This window comes from Adiantum capillus-veneris, chromosome 1, assembly GCF_014529385.1.
Source record: "Adiantum capillus-veneris isolate H3 chromosome 1, ASM1452938v2, whole genome shotgun sequence".
In the NCBI taxonomy this organism is placed as follows: domain Eukaryota; kingdom Viridiplantae; phylum Streptophyta; class Polypodiopsida; order Polypodiales; family Pteridaceae; genus Adiantum; species Adiantum capillus-veneris.
The window spans coordinates 155964728-155989252 of NC_140931.1; the positions used below are offsets into that span (position 1 = coordinate 155964728).

Genomic DNA, 24525 nt, shown 5'->3' on the forward strand with positions numbered 1-24525 from the left:
GCATGTTGGGGGACAGGGGTCGCGATCCATGTCCAACAATATTTTCTTTCTGTGAATGCTATAGCTTTTAGGTGCTTTTAAAGACAGTATCTGACACAACTTTTTCTTGTAAATTGAGGTGGGAGGTCATGGACCGCGATCCATGTTTTATCCCCTCTGTCAATTGTGATTGCATGATCAGATTCTGTTGGGTGAGGGGAGCATCCTATGTAGTTATCTTTGAATTTAGACATGTCTACGCATCCCAAACATCCTCTGACAGTTCACACAAATCCCGTCTTTGCTTTGATTGGTTCCGTTTTTTGTGCACTTGTTGGGTGTTTTTGGCAATTCACAAATGTTTTAGAGCTGAAGAGGATCATACCTGACCAATCTGGTAAAGTGTGGATGTCCAGTGTGGATGTAGTAGGTAGAACTGGTGCAAAGGGCTTTAGGTCACACAAACTCTCTAGCTCTCTCTCTGAACTTCCAGAATGCAAATGAAATGTGTCTTGTCCATTTTGACTATATTTGCCCCGCTTATCTTGAATGCAATGTGCATACTTACCTTATTTGCCTACTTTTCTCATGACATGCTACCTGGGACTCAGACGGCTCGTTGTTTAAACTCCTAGTCATTATTTACCCCTGATTTTTCAATTCAAGACCGTTTCAAGTTAGCCCTAAATTTGACTTTTGCCAAATCATTCCATTTTTGTCATGCTCGTAGCTCTTGCTTTGTAGGTTCGGTGTTTGTTTTCAGATCTCGAATCCGAAATTCCTAGCTCTGTTTATTAAATTTTGATCATTATTAGGTTAAAAAGCATTGCTTTGGCTTTGGGAATCCATTTGAAGTTTGTTAAGCATGTTGAAGCTTGAATTTGTCGATTTAAATTTTGTTGTCAATTCTATTTAGCTTTGTTGGTTTTGGCAATTGGAAATCTATGTGGCGGTGAGGCGTAGGACAAGTAACAAGCAATGTCTTTGGGATCCATATCTATGTCGATTTCATTAAGAAAGAAATGGACTCATTGTAGGGCCCTTTAGCTCTAGTGGACAATGCTCCTTAGCCAATAGGAAGAAGGATAACGTTACGTAGAAAATTCTCATTTTGAAAATATCCATGAAAACCATTTTGGTGAAATTGTCACTATCTTCAAGGCTTTTTCTAGTCGTTCTAGTTTCATAGTATAGCTTGTTGAAACTCACAAAATGTCATAGTGCATGCAACCTTTGAATGTTCCATAGTATTTTTAGCACTACAAAGTCATGGCTTGGCTATTCCCATAATTTTTAGCTCAGTGAAGGGCATTTTTTAGCATTATCTCTCTCTATGTAAGACAATGAAAATCATTCTTTTAGCTTAATTCTTGCACTTTAGGCATGGGATGATATAAATTAATAGAAGATCTTAGGGTTTTTTCCCTTCCATAAGTACTCATCTTGATGACAAGGATGACTTTTTTGGCCATACACATTGCATAGCTTAGTCCATAAATCATATTTACCACCTTCAATATCCTCTACATTAAAGTATCAAAAAAAATTCAAGAAAAGAGCATAGCAACCTAAGGCCTCTCTATGTGTCTCCAATCCTACAGCAAATATTGGAGCTACATACATAAGAGCTAGAGTGACCAAAGTATCAAACAACCAACCCTTGGTGATGGATGTTGGAAATGGGATTGACAGAAGTACCTCTGCGATGTGCCTAATAATGCACCATGTCACTTTGGTGTGAGCTGCCTATCGCACTTTACATCTACGTGACTTTGTCTCTCTAAAAGTGGTCACCAATGCACCCGAGTGGTAATCTAAGGAGCAACTAGCTTAAAACCTTATGAAAATCAACCAAGCCTTGAACATTTTTATTTGGGTTTCAACAAAATGTTATGGGACCAAAATAGATGAAAAGTGACGCTAAAATGGCCAACTTTTTCTCCCCACAAAAGTGAAAGAACAGGGGCTAGTGAGTGGAGATCATCCTGGATGATGGCCATAAATACCTTACAAAAATGTTGATCAATCCCACAAGTGATAAAAGAAGAAATAAAGCTTAGAGGGCATTCAGACTGCATGGAAAATCCTCTTACGCAAGGACGTAAGTCAAATGTGGCACGCCATAATTGGTTCAAAAGAAATGTGATGCACATCCTAAGAAACAAAGCTCCTAGACATTCGCTCATCATTGATTTGTTGCTTGAAGAGCATTAGCTTATTTTAGATTGTTGCTCCTTGACTAGTGTAAATTGCTATTCCATGGAAGAGGTGCATAAGGATCTACAGCATGTGTGCAGTTTGAACCAGGACTTGGTTGTAATAAAAAATGAGAACCTTGCCCACTTTCTCTCTTTCCAAGCCACCTCACCCTTAGTCTCTTCATGATTCCATGCAAGTCACAAGACACCGTCTCACAATTTTTTATTTTTTATTTTCTTTTTTTTTTGGGTGGGTGGGGGTGGGGGGGGGGGGGGGGGGGGGGGGGGGGGCATTTACTAGGCTATTAGAGCATGTTTGAGCTCATATAAAACCTCTTCTTCTCCCTATTGCAAAGCACTGGATATGAATGCTCTCAAAGAACGAATAACAGATTTAAGCATGACCATGTATGGGAGGAAAATATTGACACAAGAAATGGGATGTAAGTGAAATGTTTCATGTATGTATGGCTTAGTCGTGGACCAAAATATGTAGTGGAAATGTGGTGTCAAACTTGGCCGTCATACATGATGTGACTACAACAAAATATGTAGGAACATAGATGTGGGAGAATTGAAGGCGCATAATTGCAAGAATACTATAATCCGTGGAATAGCTAAAGGGGAATTGAAACACCTCCATCTCTTGCAATTCCTATTTAACGACTTTATACAACAAATTGATCTTCACAAATCATATGAGACTTGGAACAAGATATTCATAGAATCATCATATGATGTTAAAACACCTCATGAGAATAAACCACATCCAACGAATAGGGACACAATGCCTAGAGAGTAGGTCACAATTGTGACATAGAATAACAACCTCATCATGGATTTGTTTGCCCATGCCAAAATCAAGCATAATGCCCATCTCTTCACAATGCATGCATAGGTGATTGCATTGCATGCCAACCAATGCAATGCCAAGCAACAGCCTCTTGCTAAGATGTAAGCAAGAATTTGTTCGCCCCCAATATCAACTACTTACCTTATACCAAAATGCGTTCAAGACGCAAGCATAGGTTGTATGTTTGAAACATGCACTCGACCTACTATTATGGATCTATGCATGTCTTGCTAGAATCCAAGAGACCACATTCTGAGTAGGAAGCTCATCAATTGCTTCTTGCACTTTTAAAAATACGCCAAATTTGTCTCACAAATTAATGAGATCATTACCGAGCATGATGATTTTTTCCATGTCAACTTCATGCAGAAACCACAACCTTTAAGATGCAATCCCTTGCTTCACCTCCAAGTCAAACAGACCTTTGAAATTATCTTCTGCATTCTCCGAATACAACCCACTCCTACCAGGCCCTTCCATGATGAGTGTATCTTGTAATCTAAGAAACACATTCCAAAACTAAGATATAACTTTCTAGACAGGGAGCTCATCAAGAAATTTTTACACTTTCAAAACAAAACATTGTTAACATTAGATTGGTAATGGGACACATGTGTCCTGCTACGTGAGCAATTTCCTTGTCTTATTTGAAGAGTTTCAAAAAAAACTTTTTTCTATATCTACAAAGTTAGTTCATGAGTTGGAAAAATATAACATTTTTTGGGCCATTAGTTCCAAGTTTAACTTTGTTTTTTTCAAATTCTTTTTCAACCTAAACTATGCTATAAAACAAGTGCTTTGGTTTGCCATTTTCATAATTTTGGGACTATACCACCCTAAAATTCGTTTCAGTGATGGCTACACTCTGCTCCATGAATAGCCCTAGTAGTTCTTAACATGCTTTCATGTTTCTAAGGAGGAAAAAACTCATATTGAACAGTATGGCCTATTTATGAAAATTTTGCCCATGCTATTTTTTTGACTAAAATTGAACTTTCATGAATTTTTTGGTAGCGTTAAGGAAAGCTTTAGGCATTTTTTATTCTATAAGTGGATTCTATAATTTATATATATATATATATATATATATATATTCTTCCTTAAGTTTTAGGGCACCTAATATACCACATAGCCAACAATACAATGATGGACAAGTTTTTTTCTTCAACTTGAGTTAAAGAGTATAATCCTCGCAACATTGCTTATCTGGTAAAACATATATCTGAGCTCTGTAACATATATCATTGTCTAGTCATATATTTCAAATTTGCTATGTATGGATGGTGCTACAAGGGATTGTGAAGGACATAATCTGGAACCGAATTTGTTCATATATGTTGTGTTTTACTTTTTTGTTGTGCCAAATATTCTCATATATATGAGCTTTTCCAAACTTTTGACAAGTTTGATGGTTATCTATTGATCTATAAGTCCAAAAGAAACTAAAAAAACATATAATTAATCACAGTAATGAGTACAGCTATATAAATGCTCATGATCGATCACCAAACGGAGAAAAACACATTTTTATACTTAATTCTATGTCTAGAAAAAAAAAACCATACCATGTGATCAACAACCCATTGAAGTTTATGGAAAAATTAGTTCTATAATCTAAAAAAGTCCTTGGCGTTCTTACTATGTGATTGACCCCAAAAAATGGTTGTTTTGAGTAAAATGCAACAATGCACCACATTTAGAGATTTACTATGAACAAATGGTGAGGGATTACGAGGGTTACTCGTGTTTTCCAGTAGTGACCTCTTAACTTCAAGCTCAAGACAATATTTTGCAAAAACAAGTCTACTAGGAGTCAAAGTTTTGTTCAAAACCCTAGTGTTAGCATACATGCTACCAAGTAATTACAAGAGATGACATCTCAGACTAGTAGCTTGTCAACAACTTGTGCACTGCACTTGGCATCATACTAACCAACAGTTCCCCAACTATGTGCCATTATCAACTAACCAAAAATCACGTGTACCAGCATATATCCTATGGCTGTGGAATTAATCTAACGACCACATCTTGTTTCTTTCACAATTTTTTGAGGTGATTCGGAGACACTCTGTGAACATGAAGCCAATGATGCTTACCTTACTTGGCATACATTTCGACCTATGCAATGCCAGGTATAATATTTCTTCCAAAAACCCCCTCACGATCTATGCCTAAAATATTTTCACCCATGTCAGCTCTATGCAATCAATGCAAACCTTGAGATGACATTGAAGACAGCAAGCTCACTAGAAACTCCGTACGCTTTTAAAGCACCACGGCTGACATACATGCTGATCAAATAATGGCAAAGGTTCACATTTTTCTTTATTGGGGCATTTGCTGCAATCCATGCCTTGGCAAGACTCGACAGAGATTACATGTGAGTGGGGAAGCTCTGCAAAAACTTTTAGCGCTCTCAGAACTACGCACAATTGGCATACATGTCTACCAGAGCAATGCAAACATTGGTGTTTTCTTTTGAGAGCCCCTTTCCCTCACACTCACCATGCGTATGTCCTCCTTTGTCAGCTTCTTGCATGTACCAGATGCCTCCAACAAGAAAGCGAAGGTTGTAGTATTTGAGACATGCAGCATGGAGCATTGGTGTTGGATACTACCGTAGTGAAGTAAGGGAGAGGCAGCATGGGGCAGAGGCAATAGTGCTCACAGAGAGATTTTGTGCCACCTATGTGACATTATGCCTCGACACAGAGACTCCAAGACTTTGGAGCTATTCCCCGAAGATAACACTTGGACGAAATTTCACCGTGCATTTGAAATAATAGAGATAAACACATAGATGTAGATGCTCGTCAAAACAAGTCATCTGACTCTTGTAGTTTTGCCTTGGCCTTTTAATAGTTGCAAAAGACTACATATTTTCAACAAGAAATCAACCGCATGTGCAGATTTTATGCTCTTTCACTGAAAGGTTATACATACCAACAAATTCCAAATTTGTTTCCACAACCTACCTGCACATATTTTTATCAAATACCTAAACGGATTGACAAGTTCATAATCGAATTATACACCCCTCAAGGTGCCTCAAGAGGGCAAGCCAAAAGCTCAAGCATTGGTTAGCTAAAGCAGATGTCTTTTTTGAGGCTGTGCTGTCCAATGACACTGCAGAAATTAGATAACCACATTGTAAGAGCAAAAGGCCCAACATCGAAAAACGTTCTCCATGTGCGTCATATCCTACTTCTCTATTAGCATCAAGGAAGATTGACTTCGGTTTGTTTTTCTTGTTAGGGAGTACAGATCAGTTAGGGTTTGTGGATGTCTGACTTAACAGTTATACAAAAGTAAAAGGACTATAAACAAAACCCATAGCCTACTTTTGGTAGCCCATTCCGGTCAGAGATGCAAAAAGCAATGCCTCGCCACGATGTGCCAAGAGGACACAGGCCCACAACGCATACCAGGGCATTCCTATGTGTAGCTCTTTGCCTGATTGATATCAAGAAAAGGAGAAACCTGTGTTGCTATCCATACTGATGCTAATCAGGTGCCACAATGGTATAATGACTGTCAACAAGCGTCTCTGCATCCCATAGAAAACTACCAAAAGCAACTGCTTCTAGAACTAACCTTCTGAGCCCTGCAAGACTTAGCATCATTGCCACCTCTCTTCCAGTTACCTCTGAAACGTCAAATGAGTCTGGCTCGCCAAAGAGAGCTGCAGTGTGTCTTTCAATGATGCAAGCACTTTCAATCGACCGGACTGTCGCACAACGATACAATGTATCAGCCTCAAAAGAGAGCAAATAATTTCGCAGTAAATTTTTTGATCGACCGCTGCTTGAAAAGCCTACATCCTGTTCCAAATTTTCCAAATTACCAAACCCCAAAATTGCTGAAAGAGTGGCTAACATTTCTGTCGCAAAGGTATCACGTTTATCGTCCTGGAACTTCGCGTCGCTTGCTTGACGCTTTCTTCTATCAGATTCCGGTGCAGATGGTGACAATATCTTCTCCATTTGGAATTTTTCATCCACCCGCCTCAAGAAGTAACCATAAAGGGCAGAAGTGGCATATACTTGGCCCATGTGAAACTTACTGATTTGCACCATGATGCTGTCATCTAGACCCTTTTTTGCACCTTTCACCCCCAAAATGAAGGCCAGATGTTCCCATACCATCTCCAATGCCTCACTCGAGTGTACAGATTGAAGCTCTCTTTCCTGCGCAGGCCAATTGTCTACTCTTTCATTTTCTTTGAAAGCAGGTATTTTAGGCACCATTGAGATCTGAGAATCCAAAAATCTATGACACACAAGTGCATACAGGATTTCCTCAACTGTCGTGCGCCTCTCCTGAGATTTTAATTCAGCTATCCTCCTGATAAAAGAAGAAGGAAAAGGAGGCCTTATGGAAGATATATGCTAAAAAACTTAAACAAGGTTATAATAAAGGCAGTTCAGATTCTTGCTTGTATAGAATCAGATCGCTGCTGTTAGAGCCCGAATGCTCTTGGGCTTCTGCCGTAAGTCGATCTTCTGCAAGCTTGTCCAATTGTTGTTCGGCAGCAGCAGCGAGAAGGTGCGGGTGGCTATGCAGCAGCTCAATCAAAAATTGTCCTGTTGGTGACTCCGGTTCAAGAGGTGAAACATGTCTTCCACTGCCACTAGTTGTGGCGTCTGCTTTTATGAAAAAAGCCCTTGTACGCTTTTGCTTTCTGGGTACATATTTCTCTAACTGCCTTCTTTGAAATCCAAGATTCTGTCCAAACACCACAAAATATAAGCGTAAATGCACATATTTGCACCCAGACTTGGTCCACGTTTGAACATGGACATACTTGATCATAGTCTTCCTTAAATGGTGCACATCTCCTATCAAATACCGTTTTGCTGTAACATCTACAGTCTACCCTTTTCATTGCTAGGCTTCATAAAGCAACCCTCCAGAGTTGAGACAAATAAACTTCAATTGCTAGCATATGTTTTTTGTTCTTTGTGTTGGGGGGGTCGGCACTTCATAGTGTTAGTGAGATATCTTTGCCATACAGGATAGTCTCATGGACGGTTTTCATGAAGTCAAAATCCACACTTTCCGTAAAGGTAAGATTGGGTATGTTCTTGATTCAGTTTAATAGAGCATTTTTTCCCATTCCTATCCATACCTTCTTCAATGATGCATAGTAACACTGAGAACCTATATTCGGCCCACAATGCTTCCTGTTTTGAGAATCCACATATTTCATTGACCCGTAAAGATGGGTGAGCCCTCTAGAATTAGGATGATCCTTTCTTTGACGTTGTCTGCTCAACCGATGACCGCTGACAAAAGCAAGAGCTTCAGGCCATGATTGAATCCTTGGCATCTCACGGTCTGTAAAGTGTGGTATTGGCATACACTACATTACAACGAGCAAGTTTGACAGTGGGAAAAGGTGGACATATTCGAGGCTCCCAGATTCAGATCTATTTAAAGACCCATGTTGACCCGCTGTCAAAGCTGCAGTCAGTACAGCAATGAAAACCAGAGGTGTGACAGGATGGATGTAGCTACTGTGACAACCACAGGCATGCTAGGTAGTAAAAACCTGTTCTTGATGGTAATTTTATTATAAGCTTCATAGTCTATGCACATTCTCCAAGTTCGATCTTTCTTTCAGTAGAAGTAGCACTAGTGAACAAAAGGGAGATAAACTCGGTAAGATCAAGCCCTTTTTCTATGTCATTGACTTGGCTCATGATATCTTCTTGCTGTGGTCGTCGGCTAACTCTGTACAGGGGTTTGAACTCTCCGTAACCAAATCTATGGTCTCTACGTGATATGGAGGTCGCTTAGAAGGAAGCTCGCTTGGAAGAACTTTGAGAAGCAATCTACATGAGACTTGAGAAAATCTAGACGCTCTAACTCACTCAGACAAATTACAGCACTCTCAGACTCACTCCTCTTTGATGAAAATGGTGTCAATATAAATGTATGATTTCATTCATTTAGAAATGGCAGACACCAATACAAGTGGGATAGACTCCCTTCCAGTTTTACATCAATTATAAGATCCTTGCCCTCGATATTCTTCAACTCGAGTTTCCTAGCCCAAAAATCTTCCATGACATTACTCTTGTGGTGCCAAGGCATCCCAAAGAGAACCTCAAGTGGCATGATATAGAAGTCCTCCTGACCAACGTAAACTTGACAATGCGAGCTTGCCTATCGAGCGTGTTACTACAACTGTGTCCCTTGGAGCTGCGAGAGTTGCATTGTCACGTGCACATGACTCTGTGTGCCACGTGGACATGCTTCATCGACTTCCACAGCCAGTTTTTCCCTTCTTCCTAGATAGGAGTGTCTACTATCTAGAATCCTAGGAGAATTAGTACCGGCAATTTTGTAAGCTTGTTCACAGAACATGAATGTACGGACAAAGATTAGGTTTTCCAGTTTTGAAACCCTCTTGCATGAATGGTTTGTACACGCGTTTTGAAAGATGTTATTACGCTATGGTGGGCATCTGGCATGGCGTGCTTGTAGTTCAGGTTAGAAGAATTTAACGAGCAATTCCCCGCATCAATCGGATTCCCGCGTGGAGAGATGTGCGACAGTTTCACCTCCTTGACCTAACTTTTTAATAAATCATTTTGATGATTTATTTGTTGGGTATGGTGGATGGATTGCTCTACCTAAGCCTAAATAAATTCATAAGCCCAATTTGTAACAGGCTTGGACACTCCGAGCGAGAAATCAATGGCAACACACGAGCAAAAACTTCAAAATCACTGAGCTTTGAGAGAGAGAGAGAGAGAGAGAGAGAGAGAGAGAGAGAGAGTCGACACGGCACGGTGGAGTTCCACGCCCAAAAGCATTGGCCCCAAAGATTGGCGCCCCTTTCGGTATTTCTTTATCATTGATCATTGCAAAGTACAACTCCCAAGATACCTCTGCTCTCAGACTCTACGTCCATATGCTCTGTAAAGTGAGGCCCCAGGGGCTCTTTTATTCTTACAAGGGATGCCCAAAAGCAAGCAGGTTCAAAAGCACTAAGCCCAAACGCTCACGTAAAACTGCCATGTCAGCAACCCAATGCAAGTCGCGAAAATCTGTACAGTCTGCCACGTGGCACCTACACTGTAAATCAGGGAAATTCCGTACAGACCTGGCATGTCAGTATCTGTACGCTCTGCCACTTCAGCATGTCAATGCATTTTACGAAAACCTCTCCCAAATCTCAAGATTTTGGTCTTTAGGGTTTTAGGCCCCACGGCAGCTGCTTCATAAGTTCTTCAAGTTAGTCCGTTCAGCTTCTCTTGTCCACTCTGCCAGTTGGTCATGCCACGTCATCACTTTGTGACATTTCCCCCTCTTGAAAGAATTGTTATCGCCCTTGATTATGCCTACAAAACGAACATAAGCCAAAAACTAGTTCAGTAGACACTGACTCTAAGTACTGACGCACTAGACAACACATATCCAACACTTGCACAAAGACGACAATCACTGAACATTCAAATCACATTCACATCACTACCCCCGTCAAGATCTTGGATGAGAATCATGATTTATTGTAACATATTTAGCAATCACATCCAAATATGTCACGAATCTCTCGCAGATGACTTGATTGACTAAATCTTATTACTATTATGTCCATCTCATCTCTCCGGAGAACAAGACTGAAATGCTGCAGTCATTTGGTCTCTCAAACATGCACATGTAACAAATTCATTTCAAGAATTCCCAATTTGAAGTACTTCTTTCCTTAAGTCATTCAACAGAATGCTGTCAGCCCCATCAGTATCCCTGAAATCCAAAGGACATCAGTGACTTTATTCCAGGATGTTGCAAGTTTTGGTGGCAGGATTGTTGCTGCCCGAAGCTAAACCAAAGCCTCTAGGTAAAGTTCCAATATCTGAGGAGTATCTGCTAGGTCCTCCTCCTCCATCCACTTCGCATCCAATGCTGGATAGGTCTTGACTAAGAACCACCGTTCACTTTATCTTTCACTTTCCTTTCCTTGTGAGCCAGTATCTGTTCCGGAACGAGAATCTCCTCGTTCTCTTCCACTTCAGGTTGCTCCTCTTGCTCCATGTCCATTGGCACCTCACCTTTGAAAGATATTCAACACACTCACATGAAATGCAGTGTGAATCTTCCAAGTATTTGGTAACTTCAATCTAAAGGATACATCATTGATCTTCTCTTGAATCTGGAAAAGGCCATAGTATCGCATACTTAGCTTTAGAAAAAGCGGCTTCTCACCCTTCCGTTTCTGTAGGCGTGCCTTATGAAACCATAAAAGCACCCAATCATTCTCCTTCAGCTGCAAGTCACGTCGATGCTTGTTTGTTGCCTTCTTATGCCTTGCTTGAGGCTTCTCAAGAGCCTTGTCCATGTTAGGTGCAGCGGAATGAATGTTGTATTTTCTCAAGATTAGTGATCTTTATTGCTCAAGGTTCCTTTTAGTTCTTAGGGAAGGAGAGAGCCTTCCGTCTTGTAGAGTGCTGTGATCACGAACAAAGTGAGTGGATATTGTGCATGCAAGTGAATGAGATTGAGAGAAGGAGAGAGAAGAGATACGACACCCGAGAGGTTGTAAAACCCTCCTCCAAAGGCCCCACCTCATCGGCGAGAGTGGTCTACTTTGATTGCACAAAGGTGTACAATGCGTATGCAATGGACTGATGCAACTTGGATTATGCCGATGACGAGGACGGTGGTGACAACGACGACTTGATGGCTGAAATCTGAGATCTTCTAATCGCTGAATTTCGGGACTGTTTTGGTGGCTGAAAATGACTGTTTTGGCTGCGTTTTTATGGCTGAAAATGGGGGAACATCTGCAACCATCTTGGGGCTGATCTGCTACGGTGTCATAGGCTGAAAACACTGTGGTTCTGATGCGGTAAGGGGCTGAAACTGAAAACGCTGATGAGTCCTGTTGCTAGCCAAAAACACTAGGCTGATCTGAAACTGCAACTCAAAAACGCTGATGGGCTGATGTGAAAAAACGCTAGCAATGCTGAGGAATCTACTGGCGATCACAGGGATCTGCAAACGCTAGGGTGCTGCTGTTGATGGCGATAGCCTGCTGTGGAAGGGAGCGCCAATGATGGGGTGAGGATGCAAAAACGCTAGAGGGTCATGAGGAGGGGTACTGCTGAGAAGTTGCATGTTGAGCAGGAAGCTCCTGCTGCCTCTTCTGCCAATTACTGCTAACTTGGGTTTGCTTATATATTAACTTAGCAAAATTGCCCTACCTACTTTTGTTGGAAAGTCACTTAAAAATAATAAGTGAAAATAACCAAAAATAGGAAAATAGGCTAAATGCACTGGAAAATTCCCCTAACTGATGCTAATGGATTCTAATGGGAATTCCGATGATCATGCTGTGTGCAACCGGAGGATATGCATCTATGCTAAGTGACTGGGCATGCACGGTCTACGAATAGACTCACAAAAGTGCCAGATCACTGCTAATCTAGACTTGACTGGACTGACTGAACCCTGCTGTGGTGTAGCTTGTCCACGGACACATAGGGTTTGGGATGTGTCACATGACAATGCACCTTGGGCAAAGCAGTATCCAGATCTAGATTATACTGATCTGCTTCAAAAATCTTATCCTAGGTGCCTAGAATAGGTGGAACCTTCTCAGCACCCTCGATGATCTCAATGGTGCCTTCCCCGTATGCACTGTAATGTTGTCGACAAACTTCACCAAGGGCAATTACTTTTCTCACTGAGCCTTTTGCTCCGAAATATAGGACTTCAACAAGTCCCATGTAACAAATTGCTGACGTGTCGAAACCTTAATTCTGCAGAAACCCTAACCCTAAAATCAAAAACCCTAATTCTGCCCAAAACCCTAATTTTGCTAAACCCTAACCCTAAAATCAAAAACCCTAATTCTGCCCAAAACCCTAATTCTGTTGAAACCTTGACCCTAACCCTAACCCTGATATGATGATATGGCAAGCTGTACGGATTTCTGCGTTATGCGCTGGATGATAACGTGGCATGCTGTACGGATTTCTGTAAATTACACTGGCAGCTTTTGGCATTGCTTTTTGGACCAGAAGCTTTTGAGTTTGAAAGCTTTTCATGTAAACTGCTTTTTAGGCCAAGGGCCTTTAAATATGAGGTTAGGGCTCATTCTCTGCCATCTGGCATGCTTCCAAGAGAAGGTGCAGAGTCTCGAGTACCCCTTGTACTGTGTTGATGCAATATAAAGAAATACCGAAAGGGGCGCCAAGGTTTAAGGCCAATACTCTCTGGGGTGGAATTCCGCCACTCCGTGTCGCGTGTCGTCTCTCTCTTTCAGTTCAATTGTTATTGAAGTGCTAAAAGTCTGTTCAGTCTGTTCTTTTCTATTGGCACGTGGTGCCCGCCTTGTGACATCCCAAACCAAAAACACGGCTTGGCAGCTAGAGCGCTTCCGAGCAGATAACAACACCCTGTCGGCCCCAAAGACTCGCGCCCCTTTCGGTATTTCTTTATTCTTATTACACTTGAGGAAACTTCTACAAGCTGTCCCACTTTTATTGGGCTGAAATTCCACTTTTATTGGGCTGAAATTCCCCTACTCAAACCAATTTCGGCAACATGACCACAGTAGAAGTCTCCACGGACAAATTCCTATGTAAACAGTGACTTTCCACGCACTCAAGAGCACTTTACAAAACCTGGCGAGAAACTACAGCTCGCTGAAATCTCTGTTTTTGGCTTCCAATTTGCGCCAGAACACATATTCAACGATTCCCTAACTTCCCCAAAGCTCCTAGGACCTGTAGGCATCAAAATTGGCCAAACCCCTAAACCTGCAAAAAATTACAGCCAGCTGTAATTCTCTGTTTTGCGCTTCGATTCGCGTGCCGATCGCTTCTGTGGGTAGCCCTCGAGCTCCCGCACCTGTAGGGTCACTTGTCCTTTGAATAAGACAAGATTCTAAATTGTCTTGTACAAGCACTCAAGGCTTTCCCGAGGCTCCTCGGCATTACCTTACAGTTTAGGTGTGAAACCCTAAACCTGCAAAAAAACACAGCAAGCTGTAATTTTCTGTTTCGCATCATTTTGAGCGAAGCAAACACGTCTTGCGTGTCTCAAAGGCTCCGCACGTAATGGGGCAATTCCCTTGTAAATTGGACGAGTTTTCATGCGAGAAAACTCTCCGTTTTCGCATTCCTTCGAGATGGAACTGTGCGTACCTGAAGGGGATTGGCAATTAGCTAATCCGGTTCTTGTACAGAAGAAGGCTCTTGCCTTGGCAAACATGCATAAAACCCCCATAACTATACATGGTCATTTGAGAAGCTCTACTACTGAGGCATTACCATACGTGTAAAGGGGAGAGAGAGATGCGCGAGAGCAAATCATCGCGCTACATAGAGCAAGGGAGAAGGCAAGCTTTCCATTAAAGCTGTGATCACCTGCACCCACTACTCACCCACATTGTGTGGCACAATTATGAAGTCCAAAAATCAGCCCACTCAAAAATGGGTGCTCCCTCTTGGATGAGGCTTCTGGAAAATGTGTTGGCGTGCATGCAACTTCCCTACTGCCAAGTGTCCATTTGACTCCTTTTGGTTTAATTTCCTAGTACCCACCAACTTATAAAGTCTTGCCGAGGGGCCTAAATGACTTTGAGTTGAGCCTAGCCAAAAACTTTAGTACTTCGAACGCTTGTACCGAAAGAACACTTCACACTTGAGACGAAATACAGAAAGAAAGCAACATAAATGTTCCAACTGTCACTTCAGCATGTCTGCACAAGTCCACATCAGCAAATCACGTGCACGGGATCTCAAATGTGGGTCAATCATTTCAAAGCGGCTCGGGCTTGTTGGCTCTTCAATCTCTCTCTTCGGTCCATGCCAGTATGCCACATCATCAAGTAGTGACATACCCCCCCTTTGAAAAGACTAATCACCTCCAATTACACCCACAAAACGAAATCCGATTCTTGAGAGCACACTAACTTCATGTATACACTCCAATGACCATACCCTGCTAGTCAGTACGTTCACCAGCATGTATCAACACAAAGGCGTACATTTAAACAAATTCATGCAACCAAAATTTAACTACCAAGGAGATTGTAAGATTTTAAAGTCGTGGTAGTCCTCCACACGACAATATAACCCTCCCCTCCATCATGTATTATATCAATTGGAAGATCTCCGATTATGTCACCACTACCCAATAGAGGGTGTGGAACTACATCTCACTACATGCTCTTCTCCCGGAATCTAACAACTATAGAAAACAACAAATTGGAGACATCAAGTATACACATCCATAATGCTTCTTTACAAAGGGAACAAAGGTGACGATGTCTAGGTTGTGGATGTAAAATCTGGTAGCTTTTCTTAGAAAAAACTCACAAGTTTGTCTCATGTCAACACCAACACGGACCCATACACAACCGCTTGTCTACATTTCATGCCATCATACCTAACATTAGTGTAATATAAAACCTCCAACAGGACATAAAGGATGACAGAGAGGGTACTTTGGCAAGAGCATCCGAAGACCAGAGAGCAGAATGTAATGATCCATCCAAGAACTGAGCAGCATTGAGACCTGGTGAACTTCTCTGAGTGACAGCCCCATGCATTGCTTGATTTGAGTACAGCGAATGCAAATTGGGTGCAAAATAAACAATACCGAGGATGTCTGCAGGGGAAAAAAAAAAGAAGCAACCACTTACACTTGAAACTCCAAATGGGCTCACTTCAGAAAAATCGGAAACTTGGACTGCGCGATCAAGAAACAAGCGCACAACAAACTTCTGCTCTTGGGAAACAAAGAAGTTACCTTTAACTTAGTTACTGAGATTTGGCTGCAAATTAAGCAGAAAACCTGCAAAAGTTAGCAATCCGCCTGTCACATTCTGGAATTCCGCATCAAATCCTTCACCAAAAACTTCTCTCCAGCGAACACACGCAACGTACGACGTTTGGGCGACAGGGACTACTTCAGAAACTTCAAAAGCAATGGTCGTCTAGCAAACCAAGCAACTCCGGCGTGCATCTCCTCTCTCGTCCTTTAGGGGATGATGAGGATAGAGCTTGATGCTCAAACCATTTCGTTCACATTTGGCTTGCAGGCCTTTTCGACTCAAATCAAAGGAGATTTGACCCACAAGGTGAAGAATTCACGATGGCCTCTGTAATAAATTGAGAGAGAGAGAGAGAGAGAGAGAGATATTTTCTCTTTCTAATTCTATTACAACACATTTGACATTTCTAGACTATATATGAAGCACCTTAAAATTTTTAAGGAAGGAGAGACCATGTGTCACATTTGTTTCATTTCAAAGAAAACCTTGCAAAACAAAAGTGAAGGGTTAGATTTAAAATGCAAAAGTAAAGGGTAACATTGTAAGAAGTGACACGCTTTTCATTTTCAGAATGTAAAGTCAGTAGACTTTTTACTTTGCATAGAATAAATGTTTAAGTTTAAATATAAATAACAAAAAATGGATAATTTTAGTGAAGATTTTATTATTGAATAAGAATTTAAATTTGAAGTGTACATATATATGGCTTTATCTTTTCAAGGGGTTTTTTTCAAGATCAATATTGATAGTTTTTAGAGATTTCTAAAAGTTTGTTTTTTTTTAAAGAGATCGAGAGAAAAAAAAAGCTCGCCTCATGTCAACTTGGTGATGTCTTGCTATGCATGCAAATAAAGAGGTCGATCCACGTTATTGGCTATGAGAGAGAGAGAAAGAGAGAGAGAGAGAGTTTGTATGTGTATGCACACATGCACATGCACATGCACATGCATGAGACACACACACACACACAGAAAGAAAAGATTTTATCATTGAGCTCATAGGCACTATATCTCACCAAGGACATCCTTCAAGCCCTTCCAATTTTCAAGATATTATGATTTTCTTCGTATTATAGTGTAATTTTAAAAGGATAGCTAACTTTTTTCACCGATAGAAAATGAATGAAATGCCCGATAAAAATCAACTCTCACATTGGCACCCCAAATGAGGAGAGAGATTGCCCAATTGACGGACCTTTTACCAGTTCTTGGATATTTTTTTCTTTTTATTTTTAAGAGTTAAAATGTGGGCCATGCTTAGAAACCTATAAATTCTCTAAATTTTGACACGCAAGGGAGCCTATTAAAATCAACCCCACAGAGAGAGAGAGAGAGAGAGAGAGAGAGAGAGAGAGAGAGAATATTTTTTTAGCGCCCAACGAATGATGCGGCAAGGAGAAGTAAGGAGAGAGAAAGACATAGCAAAATGTTCAAGGGTGTAGGAACAATTTAAAAAGACACTAAAAGTTGCACGAGTCTTCAACAAAAGTGAATATCTATAGGGAGGGAGAGAGAGAGAGAGAGAGAGAGAGAGAGAGAGAGACCAACCGACCATAGTCCATAAACTACTATCCACCCAACACGTGTGTGTGTGTGTGTGTGTGTGTATGTGTGTGTGTGTGAGAGAGAGAGAGAGAGAGAGAGGTTTTGCTGGGGGGGGGGGGGGGGGGGGGGAGGGGGGAGCATAAAAATTTTGAATGTCATAATTACTGTACTAGAACAATAGCAAGACGCCTCAAGACCTATGTGGCAAATGTTTCATTCAAGCATTACACACACACGCACACATATATACATACATTTATTTATTCGTTCATTCATTTGTTTATTTACACACACAGATACATACATTCATACGTACACATAGATATATACATATGCATGTGTTTGTGTGTGTGTGTGTATACTTATTTATTTATTTATATATACACACACGCAGAGAGACACATGCATATGTATATATGTATGTGTGTGTGTGTATCTATATATATATATATATATATATATATATATATATATATATGAAAAACTACCAAAATACCCCTTTAATTTGTGGAAATTTCCAAAATATCCCTTAATTTTTTAAAAGCCCAAAAATACCCCAAATATTTTATCATAAATTCTCAAAATTTCCTTCAAATTTTTCAAAATTCCCAAAATACCTTGGTTGTGACATTAAATTTCTCCAACAATAAACAACTTTGTAGCTTTTCATAAGAAGACTGATTATCTTTGAATACAAGAAGCTAAAACTAGAATTTGAGTTGGTTATATTGCTTCATTATTTTTAGACATAATATGTATATGTATGCATATATACATGTATACATACATACGTATGTATGTATGTATGTATGTACACACACACATATATACAGAGTTGAACACTAAAGTAGGGTATGGTATTCATACTCTCAAATTTTCAAAGGATATAATGTGCATACAAAAGGACTCTCTCCTACATTGCTTCAATGTTCGGTCTCACATGTAGGGGGTCTCACATGTAGGGAGCAGGAGCTAAGCCAACTAGCTAAGGAGCTAAGCCAACTGGTTGGTATGATATAGATTGTGCATAAGGGAATAGTCTCAAGCATGTAAATGGTTGAATACAATGTGCACTCACAAAGAGGAACATGCTTTTGTAATTCAAGGAGAGAGGGAGAGAAAGATCAATGGCATGCATGATTTCAAGTCCTCGACTTCATTTTGCACCACATCCTTTAGTTTAACATAATGGCTAAAACTCTTACAAAAATAAACAACTAAGCAACCTTATTTTACTTTCAGTTCTATCACATTTAAAGATGCAAATGACATGAAAGTTTAAATGAACAAATAGTGTGAACCTTATTGTATTAATTTGCTTATGCATTATTGTGATTAGGCAATGATTTAAACCATTACTATGCTTGTGCAAAAAAACAGATAGAGATGCAAACGGGTCATCTAGAGAGAAACATAGATGGCAGGGTCGATCACAATCTTAATATTAATACAAATCCAACTCATCTCTTTGAAACTTGACACTTTAGTGGTACCTTGGAAACTATGAGCCCTATTCTTTTCTTACACAATGTAGCGGCCATTGGTCCTCATCTTTAATAGCTTGCTAGCTCACTCAGTTTGTACTTCTTGACTTGGTAGCACTTTTGTCAACCCTAGGTAGACTAAGGAAAAGACATCCTTCTTATTATATAGGCAATTATGATGTGCACTACTACCATGTCTTGTTCATAAGAACGATGCAAGGATAGAAGCAAGTAAGAGAGTGGAGTAGAGACATTGAATCTAATTGTGTTCCTGTCATTGAAACCAATTTTAGAACCCACTCCGTTTTCAAAAAAAAATATTCGCATTGACTTCTCTTAGCATTCATCTGTACACACCATGCTAACTTACCTAATCTCTATAATCAAGTTTGGTAGCATTGCTAGATCAAGATAGAACAAAATAAGGACTCTCTCTCTCTCTCTCTCTCTCTCTCTCTCTCTCTCTCTCTCTCTACACCCACCCCAATAGAAGGAGAGCACTCCTAATTTTGTTGAACAAAGGCTAGCACCTCATGAAAGATAATGTTTATAAGAAGCTCCCAAGCTTGGTTTTAAAGTATGCTTTGCATCATCTTACATATAGACCAAAGGAGGAATCTTTCTATCACCCAAGTGTGGTACATTGGTTATGCCATTTCCCTCTTGAATAACAAGTCTTGAGTTCAACTCCTCGTTGGCTAGACCTTTAAGGTCTCTTGGGATAGTTTCCTATGCCGTTAAAACTCTCTTCTTCTTCTTCTTCTCTCTCTCTCTCTCTCTCTCTCTCTCTCTCTCCACCCCAATAGAAGGAGAGCACTCCTAAGTTTGTTGAACAAAGGCTAGCACCTCATGAAAGATAATGTTTATGAGAAGCTCCCAAGCTTGGTTTCAAAGAATTCTTTGAGCATTTTACATATATTCATGTTTGTTAAAATCTATCAAGAGGTTGTGTCATGCATCATTTTTAGAAATACAGTACATGTAGAAAGAGAGTATTGATAGTGTTCTAATTGGAACATAGATAGCCCTATGAGAATACATGTCATGTTTCCTTGATCGTAGCAACGCGCGGGTCACATACTAGTGCTACTGGAGAGAGCTTATAGAAAGAGATAGGTTCTATATAGCTAGAGAGACAAGGAGACTCTTTTTTATGCATTAAATTGTGGAGATGTGAGAAGAGAGAGAGAGAGAGAGAGAGAGAGAGAGGGAGAGTTCAATTAAAATCTTGAAATAACTTGTTCCAAGAATACGTTTCATTTATAAGACATTCTTAATTGAGAGAGAGAGAGAGAGAGAGAGAGAGAGAGAGAGAGAGAGAGAGAAGACCATATAAAAATAGAAAACCACTTGGCTATCATCAAGAAGCTTCACCTTTTCCTATATTGAATGTAAATACTATGAGGTGAGAGGTGGAAAGAGGCTTGCACTTTTTTTCAACCATTTCTCTATGGCCTTCTTCACGCCAAAAAGATCCATCTATCATCCATCACACACAATGTGCAAAAAAAGAAAATTACCCTACAAATGTATTATAAGACAATTCTCTCTCTCTCTCTCTCTCTCTCTCTCTCTCTCCCCCCTTCCTTTTGACTTCAAGACTTGTCCAATAGATCTATCGAGACTCTTGATGTTTTTCTATGATGCTAAAACGTCTTCTTCTCTCCACCATGTGTTGCGTGCATGTTTTATGTCCAATATGTGTATGTAACCTGCTATTGTTGTGAGTACATATGAACATGCACACCTAATAAAGAAATAACTCACACACAAAAATGTAGTTGTATAAAAACACAAACAATAAGAACAAAGTGAGGAGTCACGACGGACGGCCTGCTGAAGGTAAGGGGGGACAAGATTTATTGAAAGCAGGTCTTAATTAGTGTTGCAATTGTATTGTTTTAATATAGAATTGTATTGTCCATATACGCACATAATTACAAACTAACATTCCTAAATCAGCCTATCGATTGGTATGGCCCCCACCATTGCCTTCATCAAATGTGTGTGGATATGAGATATGCACTTTCCCTTCGTCCCTAATCTCCCACACACAAATGCACACACATCTACGTAGAGGTGAAATGGTCAACAAATAATGAGGTTACTAAATTTGTGTAAATGTAAGAAAAAAGGGGAGTTTTCTTATGACCTTCAAAATGAAAAAAATGGCCCTTAAGCTGACACTTGGATGCCTTGAGGTCTCACCATTTTTCTCAAGGTCCATAAAGAATTAGTAAAGATGCCTTGTATGTTGCGACGGACCACATAAACAACAAGGTGAAAAGATCACATTGGCATTCTAAAATAAAATAAAATTAAAACAACAAAATAAAGCATTACAAACTAAAAATTAGATTTAATAAGCTTAAATAATAATAAAATAATTTCTTTTAAGAGGTTCTTAAATAAAAATATTTTTTCACAATTGAGATATTGGGATATCTCAAATGATGGAATCAAACTTCTATGAATGCCCTTCTTTTGTCTTGTTCTTTAAGGACTTTTTGGCCTACTAAAGCCCTTAGTATCCATAGGGTGAAGGTCATTCAAGACTAACTAGTATGTGACCCGCGCGTTGCTGCGGCTAATTAGAAGCCAGGATAAGTCTATGACACTTTCCTCCCTCATCTTTCCCCAAGGTGGCAGCATGTGCAAACATTCTCTATGCATCGATGAGGTAGCGCCAAATATATTCTTGGATGCTTCATTATTAACTAAGATCATCCTCCAAAGCTACGATAAGGAAACTATAATAACTAACTATCAATAGTGACAGCTCATATAGAAAAATGGAGGAGATGCCATCTAAACCCTCTAAAAAGACAATCCAATGAAAATCCACTCACATCAATGTGTTTATCCTTATAACCTTTTTGAAACAAAGTAATTCTTGGCTGCTTTAAGTTGCTATATTGTTCCATTGAGTTGGTTATTCTTTGATGTTCATTGGTTGGCAAATGACTTAGAGGCGATACATTTTTTTGCTCGTAGCATGGCCTAATTGTTGTAGGATCTATAGATGGGATGTATAACCTTGGTGTACATGGTGTATAATTTATGAGGATTTGCAGATTTGCATATCACATAATATTCCAATCATAATTTCTAAGATTTCGTTGTTCAATTAGCCAAGAAAGCTGATGCATGAGTTATATATATATATATATATATATATATATATATATATATATATATATATATATATATATATCACTCTCTCTTTCTCTCTCTCTCTCTCTCAAAGCAAAAGGGGATCTTCACACACAACATTGTTTCCCCCCCCCTCCCCTCTCTCTCTCTCTCTCTCTCTCTCTCTCTCTCTCTCTCTCCCCCCTTGAGTAACAAATCTTGAGTTTGACTTGTCAGGTTGATCTCTAAGACCCCTTGGTTTTTTTATACATTAGATTCTTCTCATGTATATGTGTGAGCGTATACATCTCTCTCTCTCTCTCTCTCACACACACACACACATATATGTATCATACATATATGTGTGTGTGTGTGTGTGTGTGTGTGAGAGAGAGAGAGAGAGAGAGAGAGAGAGAGAGAGAGTTTGCAGAGTGTGCTCTTGATGGAAGTGTCTATTTTTCTGAGGCTTCTATCATCCTCTCTCCATTTAGCTTGCCATGGGAAAATTTTAATCCTTTAAGAGAGAATTTTCATTTGGTTTTTGGTTTTTTCAATTTGTCCATGTGGCTAGTTGTACAGTTCTAGGTTGTATCTTCAGTGCCCTTAGAATCATCACCATTTGTATTAATTCTTAGAATTGTTTTTAAGTAGTGAAGATTAGCCTCTTCTCATTGAGAGAGAGAGAGAGAGAGAGAGAGAGAGAGAGAGAGAGATTTATTGAAGGTAGAACGTATCTTCTTCTTTTCCTCTCTCTCCCTCTATGTATCTATGTACATGTGCGTGTAGTCGACCCATTGTTTCATCCTAAGGAAAATCCTGTTTATCATCTTTTATCAAAAAAAGAGGATATTTAAACGTGAGCAGTGATGAGAATCAACCTCTCTCTGATCTCTTTTTATCTGTTTCTCCCTCTCCCTATCTTCCTTTCATTGATTAGAGCCTTTCTGATCTCTCTCTCTCTCTCTCTCTCTCTCTCTCTCTCTCTCTCTCACACACACACACACACACACACACAAACGCACGCACGCACGTATGCACGTGTTGAAATTGACCTATTTACTACCATCCCAAAAGCTGATTCACACGTGAAGATGTACTCCTACTAAATCTAATAGTGGACTGTCCACAAAATTCCTCTCTTTGTCAACTCACTCACTCACTCTCTCTCTCTCTCTCTCTCTCTCTCTCTCTCCGTCTCTCCGGTGACATACTTGAGTTGCATCGAGAGCTACCCCATGGATGGCTGAGCTTTGCCGTAAGCAGGCATGCCCTCCTCTCTTCATAAAATAATACTCAATGTTCGAGTTTTGTTAATGTCTCTGTTATGTGCATGCACATACATACATGTACTCACTATAGTAACCAATTAATTGGGAGAGAAGGGACACCAACACAGGTGCCCACTGCTCAACAATTTTTCAGGCACTTTAAGAAAGGGTATAGAAGTGTCTCTTTATATTTAGTTTTTAAAATTTTGAAAATACACTTGTTTGTTTCCAAAATACACTGATGCCGTTGTGGTAAGCTGCAATAAGTAAAAATTTGTTATTATAGTACACCTACTGTGTTCTTGGTAGCCTCGGGGAGAGGACAAATGTGTAATCTTCAGTACCTCAAGGCTCGGCTTAATCTTGAGGTCGTTTTGTAATTTCTTTGAGATTTAATACATTCACTTACTATTGTGAGTTTGGCAAAATAAATAAATGAAAATACACTTGCACAAATTTTTAAAAGATATCAGTATTGGTCTTTAAAAAAACCCTTTGAAAAAACAAAGGCAGATTTATCTTTAAAAATTAGATTTTCATTAAAAAATAAAATATCCACAACAAATGTGATTTTTTTGTTATGTGTACTTAAATGGGTTCAGTTATTTTGTGTAAATTTGAAAGTCTTTGATTTTCAATTTCCAAAAGTCTTTTCATTTCCTACAATGTTACTACCACTTTTGCATTTTAAATCTTTCTACCCTTGACTTTTGCATTTTAGAATAGAGGTCTTATAAGGTTTCTCTTAAGTGAAGCACTGAGTGACACATGGAGGGTCTCTTCTTCCTTGAAAAATTGTAAGTTGCTTCATATATAGTATAGAAGATTGTACCACGTAACCACGTGTTCCTCAAAGGGGCCTTAAAAGTCTTGAAGAGAAAGCCTTTTAAATGTTATTTTGACAAGTTGCATTCACTTCTTTGACATATTGAAAAAAGCTTTAGAAAATAAACAAGTGAAAGGATCACGATGGCTTTCTAAATCAAATGGCTTATATATTATGAAAGGGCCCCAATAATAAGGTAAATGGTGCACATTGCACATTTAGTATTTTGAAACAAAATAAAACAAAAAAGAAGTAAAATAAAAAGACACATTAAAAATCAAAACAAAATAATATTTTAATGCTTTCAAATAAACATAGAAAATAATTAAACAATTTAGTGAAGTGAATTTTTTTGAAATCCTCAAATGAGAGAATTGTTTATCAATACCTTAGTGTTTGAAAAAGATGTGTCTCAGCTTAACTTAAGCCGATTGAAAATCGGGATTAG

At 39.5% G+C, this 24525-nt stretch overlaps 2 protein-coding genes across 2 annotated transcripts in view; both read right to left on the bottom strand.

Moving 5' to 3' along the window:
- Positions 1-5625, bottom strand: part of LOC147465855 (uncharacterized) — a 38957-nt gene extending 33332 nt beyond the window's left edge. Inside the window, exons 1-3 of the mRNA XM_086500544.1 lie at positions 5480-5625; positions 5247-5321; positions 3453-3529 (exon numbers count right to left, since the gene is read on the bottom strand). Coding sequence (XP_086356670.1) covers positions 3453-3529; positions 5247-5321; positions 5480-5625 — 298 coding nt within the window. The remainder of the gene's footprint in view (positions 1-3452; positions 3530-5246; positions 5322-5479) is intronic.
- Positions 5626-6089: 464 nt separating this feature from the next.
- Positions 6090-15849, bottom strand: LOC147465856 (UV-B-induced protein At3g17800, chloroplastic-like; the record flags this gene model as incomplete). The annotated part of the gene is made up of 5 exons (XM_086500654.1): positions 6090-7374; positions 7466-7755; positions 15494-15577; positions 15649-15657; positions 15799-15849. Coding segments are annotated over 5 exons (1275 nt in total), but the record flags the coding sequence as incomplete, so codon positions are not given.
- Between the last annotated feature and the right edge of the window lie 8676 nt (positions 15850-24525).